The sequence below is a fragment of the Myotis myotis genome, unplaced genomic scaffold (assembly GCF_014108235.1).
Source record: "Myotis myotis isolate mMyoMyo1 unplaced genomic scaffold, mMyoMyo1.p scaffold_m19_p_10, whole genome shotgun sequence".
Lineage (NCBI taxonomy): Eukaryota > Metazoa > Chordata > Mammalia > Chiroptera > Vespertilionidae > Myotis > Myotis myotis.
The window spans coordinates 21,891,921-21,908,098 of NW_023416314.1; the positions used below are offsets into that span (position 1 = coordinate 21,891,921).

Here is a 16,178-nt window from a genome sequence, read left to right on the forward strand (position 1 = left end):
GTGGTCAGTGCACATCATAGCAACTGGTCGACCTGTTGTATGTAACAGTCGCTTAATTTACTAGTACATCCCAGTGACTATTTATCTAACTGGCAATTTATTCCTCTCAAGGATTTTTTTTCTTAAACAGAATAAACGATAATGTCTGTCCTAAAGATAGTTTTAGTATTGATACATTGTGGGATCTTTTTTATTGTACTGAGTCTCTTAGATATATTAAATATGCATGTAAATTATGGATATTCTTTTTCACCTGTAAACTGGTAGCTTACTCTTCAGTTACAATTACAAATGGAGTGTCAGGCACATCAGGAAGCCTGAAAATTAAAACAGAACAAACCTAAGGAATGAATATCATATGGACCTTAGATAAAGCAAAGGGATAAAAGATTGCTCGTGAAAAGGAGAGATTATTTCAGTTTGTTGCAGTTCTATCTAGGATACTGAATATAAGTAATTTCTTTTTACTATTTGGTTGCATGTAATTTTGAGGTAATGAGAGTTTTCCTCATATTGCTTCTAGCTTAATATTAAAATTTAACCTCTGTTGGTCTTACTCATGAAAGGTAAGGGACTGTATTAAATTATGCCCCCAACCCCACTTTCAAATTCCTTATATGTCAGCTGCCCCAGAAGCATATATAGTACTTAATTCTAAACCCCGGAGAGTGATGTTTTTCTGTTGACCACTTTCCTATCCTTTTTCTGTGAGGAGAGAACTAATATAGTACCTTAAATAGAACTGTCTCCATGGCAATGGGCAGTCAGCTTTTGACTTTGAGACTCATAAAAAAGGAAATTTTAAAAAGCATTTTCATGGTCTAAAATAGCAGTATGGCAAAATAAGGTATACGAATATTTCCTGTCAGTTTTTGCTTGACTGATTAAGCTAGTATAATATGGGGTTTTGTGTGTGTGTGTGTGTGTAAACAGCACTTTTTATCTTGAGTATTTCAAAATGCTATACAATTCCTTCCCTTAATTAATAAGTGGTAATATCTTTAGGTTAATAGAAAACTTAAGAAGCTCAGGTATACTTTTAGGGAAGAAAGTTGCCTAGTGCTGGTTGCAGTTCTCTCATAAAAAAATAAAAATACTGACAAAATGATGGGTCATTCTTGCTTATATTTAAACAATTATTTCTGGCACACTGGGAGCAATAACAAGATTAAAAACAAAACCACAATTTGTGCCATTTTTTCCCTAGCTGGTACCTGTAATTTGGGGTCTAAGGATCACTTAAAAGACTCTGGGGACAGCCTGCTGCCTTGCTCCCTATCGCAGCCACACCCACTGCAGAGGCACAGCCATTGCTTCTCACTGTGGGGCCACCCAGCCTTCAGTGAAGGTCAGGGCCAGTGCTGCATTAAGAACTGAAATATAATACATTATCCTTTGTAATCTTCTTTTGTTCTTTTCTATATTTATTTTCTCCTTGAATGAGCCTTATCTCAGCATAGGGTTAATTTCCAGTTGAATCATCTCATATCTTTAAAGTATCAGTAAATGCTTAATACTCGGAGGTTACTGTTAAAGAAGGAATTTGGTTAAACGAATGATTTGACATAAATACAATGAAGTACTGGATGCCTCTTAGGATGTAGATCTACATATTGAAGAGAACAGAGGTCCATAATAGGTATTTTTTTCCCTAAAGGTGTGAAGTTTTTATTTGCACTTAAAAAAGTAAAAAGATATAGACAGAAGGATGTATTCCAAAATTAAAGTATTAATTTCTAGTAGTGGAATTTCTGGAAATTATTATTACCATCTACTTCTCTTCATTGTCTTTTGTTTATTTTAATAGTAAAGATGTATTTGTAAAAATTCAAGAGTTCTATTTTGACGTAATAAGAGTAGGACAAATAATTTAAGTGAAGAATAGTGCACAGAGGAAATTCAAATGAGATGGTAAATTAAATGGGATAGTAAATTAAAGGTACATTGAGATAAAAACAAGAGCTCATAGATTTAATATATGAGCTACCCATAGAAGCTGTGGCTAAACTGCCAAGGGAATAATAATGTCTGGGTAGGTGGCTAATAAGAACTCAGATGTGTAGACATAGATATATACCATCTGAAAATGAATGAAGATAGTATAGCTGTCTCCATAGCACATTCCTTCATGCTATAGCAGTCATTCCAGGGTTTCTTTATAGGACAGGTACTTCATAATATTTAATCAGGAAATTACTTTTTTCTCTTTAATATTGAATTTAAAAGATAGCTACAATATTTTTTGCTCTACATTTATGATAGATAAGACTTGCTATATACAGCAACATAGTATTCCAATGTGTAGATGTATCAGTTTTCTAAGCCACTCATCTGCTGGGCACATAGGCTGTTTCCAAATCTTAGCTATTGTAAATTGTGCTGCTATGAACATAGGGGTGTATATATCCTTTCTTATTGGTGTTTCTGTTTTTTTAAAAGAAGGAATTCTTACCATTTGCAACAGCATGGATGGAACTGGGGAGCATTATGCTAAGTGAAATAAGCCAGTCAGAGAAAGATAAATATCACATGATCTCACTCATTTGTGGAATATAATGAACAACATAAACTGAAGAACAAAAATAGAACCAGAGACAGAGAAACATCCATCAGACCGTCAAACGTCAGAGGCAAGGTTGAGGGTGAGGGGGTAAGAGATCAACCAAAGGACTTGTATGCATACATATGAGCATAACCAATGGACACAGACGGAGGGTGGTGTTGTGAGGGCATGTGCTGGGGAGTGGGGGCGGCTGGGGAGAGGTCTATGGGGGAAAAAGGAGACTTATGTAATACTTTAAACAATAAAAAATTTAAATGAACAAAAAAGACTGTATAAATTTAAATGAATTTATCAAATATATAACTTGAACATTGCATGTTAACCTACAGGTGTTATCAGTTAGAATGTGCACATAGGACAAGATGGTTATTTTATGAAATTATTTTATTTTACAGTTAATATTTACTTTCTAGGGGTTTTGTAATCTTTACCCGAGGATATGTTTATTCTTATTGATTCTTTTTCTTTTCTTTTAAATATATTTTTATTGATTTCGGAGAGGAAGGGAGAAGGAAAGAGAGATAGAAATATCAATGATGAAAGAAAATCATTAATTGGCTGCCTCCTGCATGCCTCCTACTGGGGATCAACCCCACACCCCGGGCATGTGCCCTGACCAGGAATCAAACTGTGACCTCCTGGTTCATGGTTGGCACTCAACCACTGAGCCACACCAGTTGGGCTGATTTTTTGTTTTAGAGAGAGGCAGAGAGAGAGAGAAACATCGATAAGCTTCCTCTTGTACATGCCCTGACCAAGGGTCTAACCCTCAACCTATGTGCCCTGAGGAGGAATCAAACCTGAGACCTTTTAGTGTATAGGATGATGCTCCAAGTAACGCCACTCTGCCAGGGCTACCTTCTAGGATTTTTGAACAATAAAAAGGTATACAGCATGGCTGGTGTGGCTCAGTAGTTGAGCATCAACCCATGAACCAAGAAGAGATTGGTTTAATTCCTGGTTACGTCACATGCCTGGGTTGCAGGCTAGATTCCCAGTAAGTGGAGTGGAGTACAGGAGGTGGCTGATCAGTGTTTCTCTCTCGTCCATGTTTCTATCTCTCAATTCCTCTCCCTTCCTCTATTTCAAAAAAATCATACTTTTTAAAAAAGGTATACAGAATATGCCCTAGTTTTTAGAGAGCTTAATGTGTGATTGGAGAGAAAGATGTTTTCTAAATAATTGTGAAGGGAGGTAAAAATGAAAAATATATACCCTTTTGACTTTTTTTTTTAAATACTGCAGAACTCTGCCTTTCAAACTTTATTATACATCAGTGTCACCTGGAAAACTGGTTATCATGCATATTTCTGGGCTTGTATTATGATTCAGTAATTCTGAGGTGAGGCCCAGGAGTCTGCATTTTTTAAAATATATTTTATTGATTTTTTACAGAGAGGAAGGGAGAGGAATAGAGAGTTAGAAACATCGATGAGAGAGAAACATCGATCAGCTGCCTCCTGCTCACCTCCCACTGGGGATGTGCCCGCAACCAAGGTACATGCCCTTGACTGGAATCGAACCTGGGACCCTTCATTCGTAGGCCGACGCTCCATCCACTGAGCCAAACTGGTTAGGGCCCCTTTTGACTTTTTATAAGGATTCATAGGTTATTATTTGTCTTTAACAACTGTGAAGGCTTGAAAAAAATTTCAGTCATCCAAATAAATATGCTACTATATAGAAAAGAATGGTAGTTAAATATTAAATACTTATTTTTAAGGTCAAGAGATGTAATCTTGATGACTCTCTACATTTTAATGATTTTTTTAAATCTAAATTTTAATTATTGAAAATGATCATTTGCTCATTAGAGTATATATAACCAATTATTTTATAAATGTGTGTTTCTCACTTAAATGGCTTTATTTTCCAAATTTGTTTTCTATTTTAAATTTTCAGCATCATTTGTTGAGCAAAATACTGAATTAAGAGACTACTGTGAGCCAACTAATAGTTTTCTTACATCTAATGTACTGTATAAATCTTTTCTTTAACTTGGTAGATAATGTTTAAGCATTTTTACTAGTTACGTTTATGAACTAGTTTACATTTTATGAATTCAGTGTTATGTAATTTTAATAATAACAAATACCTATGTAGTAAATAATACACCCCTGTTTTAAGAGCTTTACAGGTATTAACTCATATAATAGTCTCACTAGCCTCTTGTTTACCCCATTGGTAAGCTCCCTCTTTCTAACTTTGGGCCATGAGGTGGTCAAACACAACATTCAACACTGAACAGATAAGATCCACAGTTTATTAGTTACATAGACTCACAGGAAAAGAAAACACACAGGGCTATATTGAGGTTGCACTCAGGAATGAACAATTGGGGGCTGTAGGAGAGAGGCTTTGTAGCATGATGAGGGTGAGTTACCCCAGGTTCCTGTGGAAAGCTATATTGGCTTGTTTGAATAATTTCACAGGTTGGTGGGGAACCAAAACCTGCTACTTGAGGATAAACAGGAATTTTATCTGATTCTTCTGATGATAAGGAGGATTGTTTGGTCAGGGAGCCTTCTTTGCATGAGCAGATTGGGGAGGGGAATTTACAATGAGATATTTTGAGATTCTCCCAATTTTATCAGATGTCAAGGCAGCACATGATATTGACATTAAAAAAATAAAAAAATTATTGGCTATCTGGAATGCAGAAGTCTGTTGATACATTAAAAGTGTTATTTGCCAACTAAATTCTGCTGATTAAATAGTCACATGTCTATTCAAACTGTTATTTTAAATAATCTTATTTACATTATGGGTACAAGTGATAACTTTGGTAGGTTCACTTCTGCTCTTGATCATAGCATGCAGTCACCCTTGGATTAGTCTTTAAATTCTCTAAAAACCATCACTTGGACTGGTTTTATTGATTTGGAAATGTACCTTGTCATGTGAACTTAGTCACTTAGGTCTTGAACCACTCATATAATTGTGCTGAAAGCACTCAAGAGTTGTTCCCACTGTAATACACTCATCTTAGTGGAAAGATAGTTTGGAGTGCAGCTAGAGAAACTAAAATGCTTTGCTTTAGAAAGTAAAATTAGGCTTTGAAGGGCTGGTGATAAAAACTCATGGGGAGGAGCTAGAGCTTTAACCTTTGCTATTTGGATACTTCCTTTGGGAGTCCAGCTGCCATACTTGGAGGAAGCAAAAGTGGCCCACGTGGAGAAGCGAGGCACGCCAGTCAACAACCAGCACCAAGTGCCAGTATTTGAGTGAGGCATTTTGACCCAGCAGCCACCTCCTATGCTCTGATCATTGTATACGTGTTTGGTATACTGATGATCATATGTCTCTTCTTTTAGAAGAGAAAATTGTATTTTTTGGAGATTGCATTCTAGTGAAGAAACAGTTGTATTTGAAAACCTACTTGAACCCCCTAAAAAGAGTTACTGAAAATTGAAACTAGGTAATATATATAGGCCTAGTACTCCTTAATGCTGAAGCTAAAATTCTATAATACATTTTTAATAGATCTGAGAACAATAGTCCATACATTATTTTGTGAGGACTTTGAAAAATTATTTGCAATAATAGATTATAAAGATTTTTATTCTTATAAAGATTATTAACAAGACTACTCATTATTTTCATAAAATGGTTTATCTTTATCCCTTGATTTATTTGAGGGCTAAAAACTAGAGAAGGAAGAAAATCATTAAGTAACAGATCCTTAAAAGAAATGTTTATTGTTAATTTATTTACTTTTTTTAGAATATTATGTTTTCTTAACTAGATCATTTATAGAGGACATAGAGTATACAACATTGAAAAGAACCTTAGATATATTTAAAATTAAAGTCATTCGGTTCTAAAAATGTATAAATTATATAATAGATATCTATAATATGGGTTATTTTTTAATCATGGTTTTATAACATTTTACCAAAAATTCAAATCTAAGTTTATCAATTTACTAATAGACTAAGTAAAGTGGTTATTTAAAAATAATATTTTAAACTAGTATAATTAATGAGAAAATTAAAGTATTTTAGTTATTTTGCTTCTGAAAACTTTTCTACCAGCATTTAGAAACTCACAGCATTTCACATTAACCAGAAAATGTTAATCTACTTATATAAAAACCATGGGTGGTGTTCATCACGACCACAACCGCTGCGACCAAGCAGAAGGAAGTCAGTCCTGCAAAGGGTTGTCTTGGCAATGGCTGCACCCTCCCCCGAGCTGTTTCCCAGAGCTGTTTCCTGTTAGGGCGGGGTTTGAGGCAGGAACCCGCCCTGGGAGCATGGAGGCATATCTTTCTAAAGTGTGCCGCGCCAGCACTGCCAAGGGTGAACCTGAGTGGGGGTGGCTGACAGGCTTAGAAAAGACAGACAAGAGAATGAAAGCCGGGTCTCGGTGGGACACTGCTTCTCTGAGAGACAGCGACCACACCCACAGCCATGCCTTTATTTTATAACAGATGCTATGTGGCAAAGTAAGGGCGTGACCAAGATGTTTACAACATTCTCCTGGGTTTCAATCCTACTCAACTACATGTACCTGAACTCTATCAAGCCTACATCACTCAGGCACGTGGGGCCATGTGTTTGGTCCATAGGTTCAAGCGTACAACTATAGCTGTTGGCTATAATTGTGCTGGGAGGGCCCTGCCCTCCAAGCTGGGACTTGCATGTGGCAATGAGAGGACTGTGCCTTCTCATCAGTCCAAGGCTTGAACCTGTCCAAAACACTGTAGCGGCTCCCCACAATAAAGTTTTAATTCTGTTTCTTTGTTACTAATGTTGTGGCCCCACCCCATAACAAAGAAACAATTTCTGGAGGATGAGGCCCAGGAATCAGGATTTTAAAAAGATTCCCAGGTGATTCTAATGTGCAGCCAAGGTTGAGAACCACTGCTATAGATAATACTAAAAATATACCTAAACGTGCAATTCTTTGTCCAAAAAATGAGCATGTTCAAAAATTAAATGAAGAAAATTTGGATATACTCTATGGAGATTTTCACACATATTTGAGTGATGATTCCATTGATTCCACAGATGATGCTGAAAAGGAAAATGTTCCCATCGAATTTCTTAATAGTATTACTCCTTCGGGAATGCCGTGTCATAAATTAAAATTGAAAGTGGGTGCAATCATCATGCTATTGAGAAATCTCAATAGTAAATGGGGTCTTTGTAATGGTACCAGATTTATCAAAAGATTACGACCTAACATTGTCGAAGCTGAAGTACTAACAGGATCTGCAGAGGGAGAGGCTGTTCTGATTCCAAGAATTAATTTGTCCCCATCTGACAGTGGCCTCCCACTTAAATTGATTCGACAACAGTTTCTCGTGATGCCAACATTTGTGATGACTATTAATAAATCACAAGAACAAACTCTAGACAAAGTAGGCATATTCCTGCCTGAACCCGTTTTTGCACATGGTCAGTTATATGTTGCTTTCTCTCGAGTTTGAAGAGCATGTGATGTTACAGTTAAAGTTCTAAGTACTTCATCACAAGGGAAATTAGTCAAGCACTCTGAAAGTGTTTTCACTCTTAATAGGGTGTACAGGGAGATATTAGAATAAGTTTAATCACTTTATCAGTCATTGTTTGCATCACTGTTGTTTTCATATCATGTTTTTGTTGTTTTCATATCATGTTTTTGTTGTTTTTCTATCATGCCTCTGTTGTTGTTATATCCTTTTGTTACTGTTTATTAATAAATTTATACATTATTTTCATATACATTTTACTAATTTCCTTTCATCTCTCACACTTCTATTATAGAGAAAGGGCAAATAGCAATATTAAAATATCTCTGCTAATAAATTCCCTTTTTAAAAAAATATATTTTATTGATTTTTTACAGAGAGGAAGGGAGAGGGATAGAGAGCCAGAAACATCGATGAGAGAGAAACATTGATCAGCTGCCTCCTGCACACTCCCCACTGGGGATGTGCCCACAACCAAGGTACATGCCCTTGACTGGAATTGAATCTGGGACCCTTGAGTCTGCAGGCTGATGCTCTATCCACTGAGCCAAACCAGTTAGGGCAATTAATTCCCTTTTAATGTGCACAAATTTCGTGCACCAGGCTACTAGTAAATTCATAAGCTTTGATATTTTAATGAATAGACTGTATTCTTTACTTTTCCATTTTTAATGAAATAAACTGAAGAAAAGTAAAATTAAGTTTAATAATTTATTTGAAAGTATTTAGTAGCTTTAAATGCAGCAATTATTTTTGGCATTCAGCATTTTCAGGGCAAGTAATTTACTGATTACATCTAAAGACATAATTTTAAGAATTTGTAACTTGTAAGTTTCTTAATTTTCTATTGAGATTCATTTATATAAAGTGATTTGGTAAATTGTTTATCTGTTAAGTGTCAAAATAAGCAATTTTCTAAATATAATTTATCTTTATCCTTTCAGTGTTTTGGTTTCCAGCAGATAATTAGGCATACTCTCAACTGATGTATTTCAAGCATAACTTCTTTCAGCTATAACGTATCTGAAAAAAGATACTTCCCTTATGGTAGCATTCTTGAGATCACCCTTGGAAAATATCTCTTAGAACATATAGAACTGACATGTAGAAAGTAACAGTTCCTATTATATAGTTACAATTTTTTCTTGATTGAAATTACGAGATTTCTTACTTATTTGAATTTTTAGTTATTTGAACATTGTCATCAAATTAAGACAAGATCCCAGCCGGTGTGCTCAGTGGTTGAGTATCAACCCATGAACCAGTGCCCATGCTCAGGTTTTGAGCTCAATCCTCAGTCAATCAATGGAAGCAGCCAATCAATGATTATCTCTTATCATTGATGTTTCTATCTCTCTCTCTCCCCCTCCCTTCCTCTCTCTGAAACCAATAAAAACATATTTTAAAAAATTAAGACTGAAGAACAGTATCTTCTCCAACTTGCCTTTGTAGTTCATTTATTTTACTGTGGGGTTTTTTCAGTTTCAATATTCAAATCAATTTTTATATCAATGAAGTAAGCTTAGTACATGTTTATTGTGCTTATTTTACTCCTGAATTTTTAGCCATTTTGTATCTTTTCATCAGCCCAGTAACTAGAATCAGGACTAATAATGCTATGGAGCAGTGCTGTACCATAGAACCTTTGGCGATGATGGAAAAATCCTAGATTTGCATTGTCCATCATGGTACCCAGCAGCCACATGTGACTATGGCACCTTTGAAATTTAACTAGTGTAATTGAGACACTAAATTTTTAACTTTAATCATCTTAAATTTAAATAGCTACATGTGACTAGTAGCTACTGTAAATGGACTATGCAGCTAAAAAAGCCTCAAGGGCTTAATTGTTAGTTTTGGATTTTCATAGAAACAAAACAAGCCTTATGATTGAAAAGCCGTTGTACAAGATTCAGCACTAGTATGATCAAAGTCATTTGTTCCCCAGAATAAGATATTAGCTTTATACTAAGCTAAGAGAGGAGGACATGGCAGTGTTGTTCTTCAGAACCAGTGCAGCAGCAGGTTATTTCACTTAGAGAACAACCCTTCAATTATTCTATTAGAGTGGCATCTGCTGAGAAAATATAGCTATTCCAGTTTGGGGTGTTTTGTTTTACATTAGGGAAAATTAGCAGGAGAAAAAATAAAAATAAGACCTTATTTTGTTTTGTGATTTGAATTTTTTACATTTTTTATGTGTTGCCTTCTCAAAGCCTCCAAACGAGGGAAAGCCAAGACCTAATATTGATATTATTCTCAGTTGTGAGAGGAAAACTCTTATGGTTGAAGGGTCCGTTGAAAGGATGACAAAGAGTTAGTTAGGGAAGAGCAATGATAGGATTTGGCAGCTGTTTGAATGCAGACTCCTAGGATAAAGAGTCAAGGATAGCTGTAAATTGGAGCCAGGGTAACTGAGGGGGGGGGAGAGGGGGAGGGGAGTGATTTTATAACTTATAGAGGAGAGTAAGCAGGAATAGCTGATTTAGGGCAGCAGATTAGTTTTAGATATGTTGATTTGAAGGTGCTAGTATTACAAACAGATGATGTCACAGGCAGTTCAGAATGCCCAAAGCCAGACCAAAAGGCTAAGCTTATCCTAGATGGATGTAAAAGATGCAGGGGTCAGTTGTATGGCTTGCTCATTTTCATATCACACATCCCTTTTTTCTACTCTCTTCTCCCAATATAGTGACTGTCACACAAGTCAGTAGAATTTTGTTTGTGCAATAAAAGATGTAAGCCATGGAAGAAACACTTGAGAGAATGACTCTTGAAAGAAATGTAGGGAACGAATAGGAAAAGTGTGAAAGTGGATGAAGAAGTGGAGTGGGTGGTTCGGTGCTGTGGAAGCCCGGCAAGGAGAGAGTTGCACAGGAAGAGGCAGATCTGAATTGTGTTGGGAGGTGAGGAAGGCCGGTGATTACACAGCATCTCAGCTGGGATCTGAAGAGTGTGCTTACATGAAGAGCAGGAAGTAGTGGTTGTCCAGGGCTGAGGGGTGAGGGAAATGAGGAGTTGTTCAGTGGTGTAAAATTGCAGTTAGGAAGATGAAAAAATCCTAAACATTTGTTGTACAACAGTGTTTACAGTAAAGAATGCTGTACTGTACGCTAAATTGTTAAGAAGGTAGACCTCGTGTGTTTTTTACCATCATTGTTTAAAAGGGACAAAAGAGGGGGGAAATTCCTGGATATTTTTCTGGAGACTGTAATGTGAGCAGAAATTGAGATAAGGATTCTTTGGAACTGATTTTTTTTGTCTTTGCCCCCTGCGTTGCTCCTGTCTGGATTCACTCTTAGTTTGGTTGAGAGGATTTCTGCAATTACATTAAAATGCTTGGTTATGGGATTGAGTAGGAGTAACCATCAAAGCAATAACTCTGCAGAGCAGTCATTTAACATTTCAGAAAGGCATTAAAATGCCTGAAGATGTGAATTTAAAAATAAGTGTCTTAGAGCAACCTCGCTGGTAGAACCTTCTGCGATGCCAGATGGAATCATCTGCACTCTCCTGTACAGTAGCCATAGCCACATGTGGCTGTTGGGCACTTGAATTGTGACTAGCGTGATTGAGAAACTGCATTTTTAACTTTATTTAATTTTAATTCATTTAAATTTAGTCAAATGTGGCTGATTACTACCATATAAAGCAACACAGGTCAGGAGACTTCAGACAAGCTAGTTGGGGTATGAATGAAGTAGAAATTCAGTCCTAAACATTTTGGATTTGAAATAAAAGCTGAAGAAAGGAGACCAGAACTTCAGCTTATTGTTTTAAAGTGAATCTTTTGGATATGATGCAATCCTATTTATTTTGTGTTTGATCTTATCAGCTTTAAAAAGTTGATAGAAAGTATGTGGAGAAAAGAAACTTTCAGTAAAATGAGTTTACAGTAGAATTTATTAGCTGCTTTGGTCATTTTTAAAATTTTGTTTTTCACCTTCATATAAATATCCAAAGCAACCAACTGACACGATTGTAGAGTCCTCACCAGAAAAGGTGCTCCTTATACAGAAGCAGGAGCTAGGCTGATCTTTCCAGTAGTGATGCCATTTCAAAAATGCAACTGAGGAGAAGGGTACTGATGGTGAAACTTAAAAATGTTAGTTTTTCCTTCTCTTCAGTGTCTAAACAACTCTTAGGTCAGGCACATTATCTCTCCCTGGGCTATTGCTGTAACTTCCCAGCTGTTTTTGTGCCTGTGTGTATGTGTGTGGGGGGAGCATTGTTTTTTTGTTTTGTGTGTGTGTGTGTGTGTGTGTGTGTGTGTGTGTGTGTGTGTGTGTCAGACCCAGGGGCTACATCACCCCCAGAATTATATTGTTGAAAACAGATCTCATCCACAGATATGCTTAAGAAATTTTACCTCAAATCAGTTTATAATAAAAAGTTTTGCACACATTTTTGGATATTGTTTTTCACTTTTGTAGTTAATGGGTTAAGTGGACCCAGCTGAAGGAAATAAACTTGGTAAAACTTTTTAAAAATTTTTTATTTATTGATTTGAAAGAGATCAGTTTGTTGCTCCACTGATTGAACCTGTAACCTTGGCATATCTGGATGATACTAACCAATTGAGCTACCCAGGCAGGGCGGTAAAACACTTTTTGTTAGTATATTGGCAACAAGAACTTGATATTTACAGTCCAAACCCCAATAAATTCACATCTGGGAATCTTCCTGAAGAAACTAGCCTAAATACCACAAAATATGCCCCCCAAAACTCTTTGTACAAAGATATTTAGGATAGCATTATTTATAATAGTGAAAACTGTATACAACTTTGATATTCAACAATAGGGAAATAAAGTAAGTTGTAAATGCTAAAATTAATGTCTTCCCACATCACTTTGTGTATGCAACCACTATGGAACATATCATATGCTATATGCAGTCAGTTGCATGCAGTTCTGCCGATCTAACCGTTCTTTGTGTCCCTATTGTGCCTAGAACAGTGTAAATGTTTAATAGTTTGCTGAATAAATTAATGTTGACACAAATGAAATTTTGTTTCAGTTGCTTATTAATTGGTTAAAACTAAGAGATGTTATATTCTTTTAAGTGCAGTAATTTTCAGTAATCTGAAAATGAATTTCAGATGCAAACATCTCTTATTCCAGAAAATATTATTGTAAGCAAAATAACAATTTCAAACATTTAAAGGTAAGTTTAAATGAGTGTGTATCAAATAGTGATTTTTTAATAAATCATCTTAGTAGTAAATCATTCTGCATCTCCAAATTCCCTTTGTACACTTTTATTTCTTCTCCCTGTATTTTTATGAATTTTATGTATTTTTATAAATGTAATTAAAAGATTCTACTTACCTTCCTATTGGCATTTTTCTCCTCAAAACTATGATTTCTCCTCAGAATTAGTTTCTCTGACTTCATTGTTTATTTGAAATGATCAGTTGTAAGGGAAATTGCTTTTTACATACTAGTGCATTAGGCTATATTAAATGGAGAGTATTAAAGTTTTTACTTCCTATAATTTCCAGAGAGTAGCAAAGGGAAGAAATCTGTTATTTTCTTTGAAGTTATTTTTCTGGGTAAATCTTGATTATGGTTGATGTAGGCAAGGAATGCCAATATTTAAAATTTGAAATTATTTATTTTTACATGGAGTCCTCTAATGTACTTGACCAGTAAATTGAGATCTATTTGTCATCACTTTATAAATATAACATAGATGATGCCTAGTTCTTTCTGAGTATGTAGCAGTTTAAGATTACCATTATTAAATATATTTATTTCTATAGAACCCTGAAACTTGATGATGAATGTGTGCCAAACTCATCAGGGCAGGGACCATATCTGTCTTGTTCACCCAGTGATTAAAGATCTGATTAAGCTCTTTAAAAACATCATTGACTGCCCCACTGCCTACTTTTGCCAACTTGTATGGTGACTGCTTCCTAATAAAGTAAGGGATTGAAGCCACTATTTTGTGTTTGGTGGGCTGTTTGTAAGGAACAAAAAGACTCAGATTACTTTGTGCAGAGCTAAAGAAGGAGGGAGGAAAGGAGAGACGAGAGCTAGGATTAGGCTTTGCTTTCTCTAGTGAGTCCATGGAAACTAGTGGTTTTCTCCTTAGAAGCAGGCATGGTTGCTGCTTACTCTGGTGCCTCTTCATTATTCTCTCTTTGCTCGGCTTCTGAGTGCTATTGTTCCTCTTCTCCATCAGGTTACATTGCTTTCATACAACTCCAGTACTCGAGAGTGACTTCTAGTGTTGTGGAATCCTACTGCTCCAGCTAATTACCCTCAGCTATTTAGGCAGAACTCTCACCAAGGCACCCATGGGCTGCAGGTCAGCTTCCATGTTTATTGGTCTAGTCCAGCGATTTTCAACCGCTGTGCCGCAAGAATTCTTAAAACATATAATACCTGACTATTTCATCCAGGGCACTGACTTCTTTTCCTCAGATTATCAAGAAAAAAAATGACAATAGCCATCCAATGTGAATGAAATCAATATACCTTTCTTTTGTTGTCAGATCAGCAAAATACATTTTTTGGTGTGCTGCAGAATTTTAGTAATTAGTTTATGTGTGCCGTAAGATAAAAAAGGTTGAAAATCGCTGCTTAGTCAGCTGTAGCCATGGGAAAGAGATATTGCCATCCTCAGATAAGAAATATCACCTGGGGGCTACCTCCTCAATTTAGACTCTTCCTGAGGAGGGCTTAGTGACACCGAAAGCTTAATTCACTCATTTCCGGTTCCCATGCTCTGTAATTTCCCACTCAGTGTTTATAATCTTTATAAACCATGGCACCGTACCTATTTTTATATTACAGTTTTGGAGGACTTCTTTTTCAGAACTTTAAAATATTACTTGTATTATAGAAAATTAAGTGGCCATTTCTCCAGTCTCTTCTCCTGCCTAAGAAGAGCTTCAAAGCCGGAGGGCCTCCCTTGACTATTCCTGCTCTTCCACATGCCTTTGGAGAAGGAAGTTAGTCCCTGATTGGAATTTTTGTGGCTTACAGATAATCACACTTAAATGGGGATCTAACAGATCAACATGTCATTGGCAATCTACCAGTTGTTAATACTAAATAGAATAGCAAGTGTCACAATAAGCATTGTTGTGTTCTCCTATTTCTTTGGTTAAATTAACTTCTACTTCTCCAAGTTTTACATTTTTCTTACTTAAACCCTCAAAACTTTATCTTTGATATAATTATTCCTATTTTAATTTTAAAAACCACACAGGTCAAGTCATTCATTGCTTTGGGGAGTTGCATGGAATTTAATTCTTTGAATTTAAACTTTCCTTTAGCTTTCAATTTGAGGTCCTGTTAGGCAGGTTTTTATTATAGAGGCTGATAGTTTTCATTCATGTCAGCTATGGACTGAAAGTCTGTGGTGCTGTAGAATGTGCTGAGGAAGTGACATTTTGGGAGCCTACTGTGCACGCAGCATTGGTGAGGAGCTGGCCCCATTATCTCAGCCATACAGTGGCCCTATGGTTTTTGTTGATTTGAGATCTAACACTGATTTTACATAATTCTGTTTTAGTACTTTAGCAATAAGCATGCACCAGTGTAACTTTCTTAGAAAGTCGCCACTAATACATACAACTTCTCTTTTAACAACAGGATAAAAGGATCAGAGTGTCTCAGCCCTTGACAAGAGGACCAAGTGCCTTTATTCCAGAGAAGGAAGTAAGTTTTTTTGTCATAAAATACATGACAGTCTGATAAATAGTAATTATATCAAAGAATATCTCCATTTTTTAATATAGAAATAAACGTGTTTTGCTTGTTTCTTATTTACATGTCATAAAACTACGGAGATATTTTCTTTTCAAGTTCACTTAAAATATTGTATGTGTAATAATCTGCCTAAAATAATCATTATTATTAGTAAGATTAGAAACAAATTTTAACATGTTTGATTTCAAATATAACTTTTCTAAGCAAAGCAGCTAACAGTCATAAAATTTAATACTAATCTGAAGGTTTTAGGTTTTAAAATGGCCACTGTCATGTTGATTATAGGTTACATAAATGTTAAGAAAGGATATTTTGAAATGAAAAAGTAAGTTTCCCAACTAAACCTGTTAAGTTTCCTTATTAAACCAGTTATTAAACAAAACATGGTATTACATCACTAGTAGTTATTCTTTTCGTTTGTTTCTAAGTCTTGATT

The 16,178-nt window shown here is 35.7% G+C and overlaps 1 protein-coding gene across 2 annotated transcripts in view; it reads left to right on the forward strand.

Annotated features, from left to right (window-relative positions):
* The window catches only part of SESN3 (sestrin 3), a 60,210-nt gene that overhangs the window by 17,258 nt on the left and 26,774 nt on the right, over positions 1-16,178 (forward strand). For both annotated transcript variants that reach the window (XM_036324639.1, XM_036324638.1), the window contains exon 2: positions 15,626-15,691. In XM_036324639.1, coding sequence (XP_036180532.1) covers positions 15,626-15,691 — 66 coding nt within the window. The remainder of the gene's footprint in view (positions 1-15,625; positions 15,692-16,178) is intronic.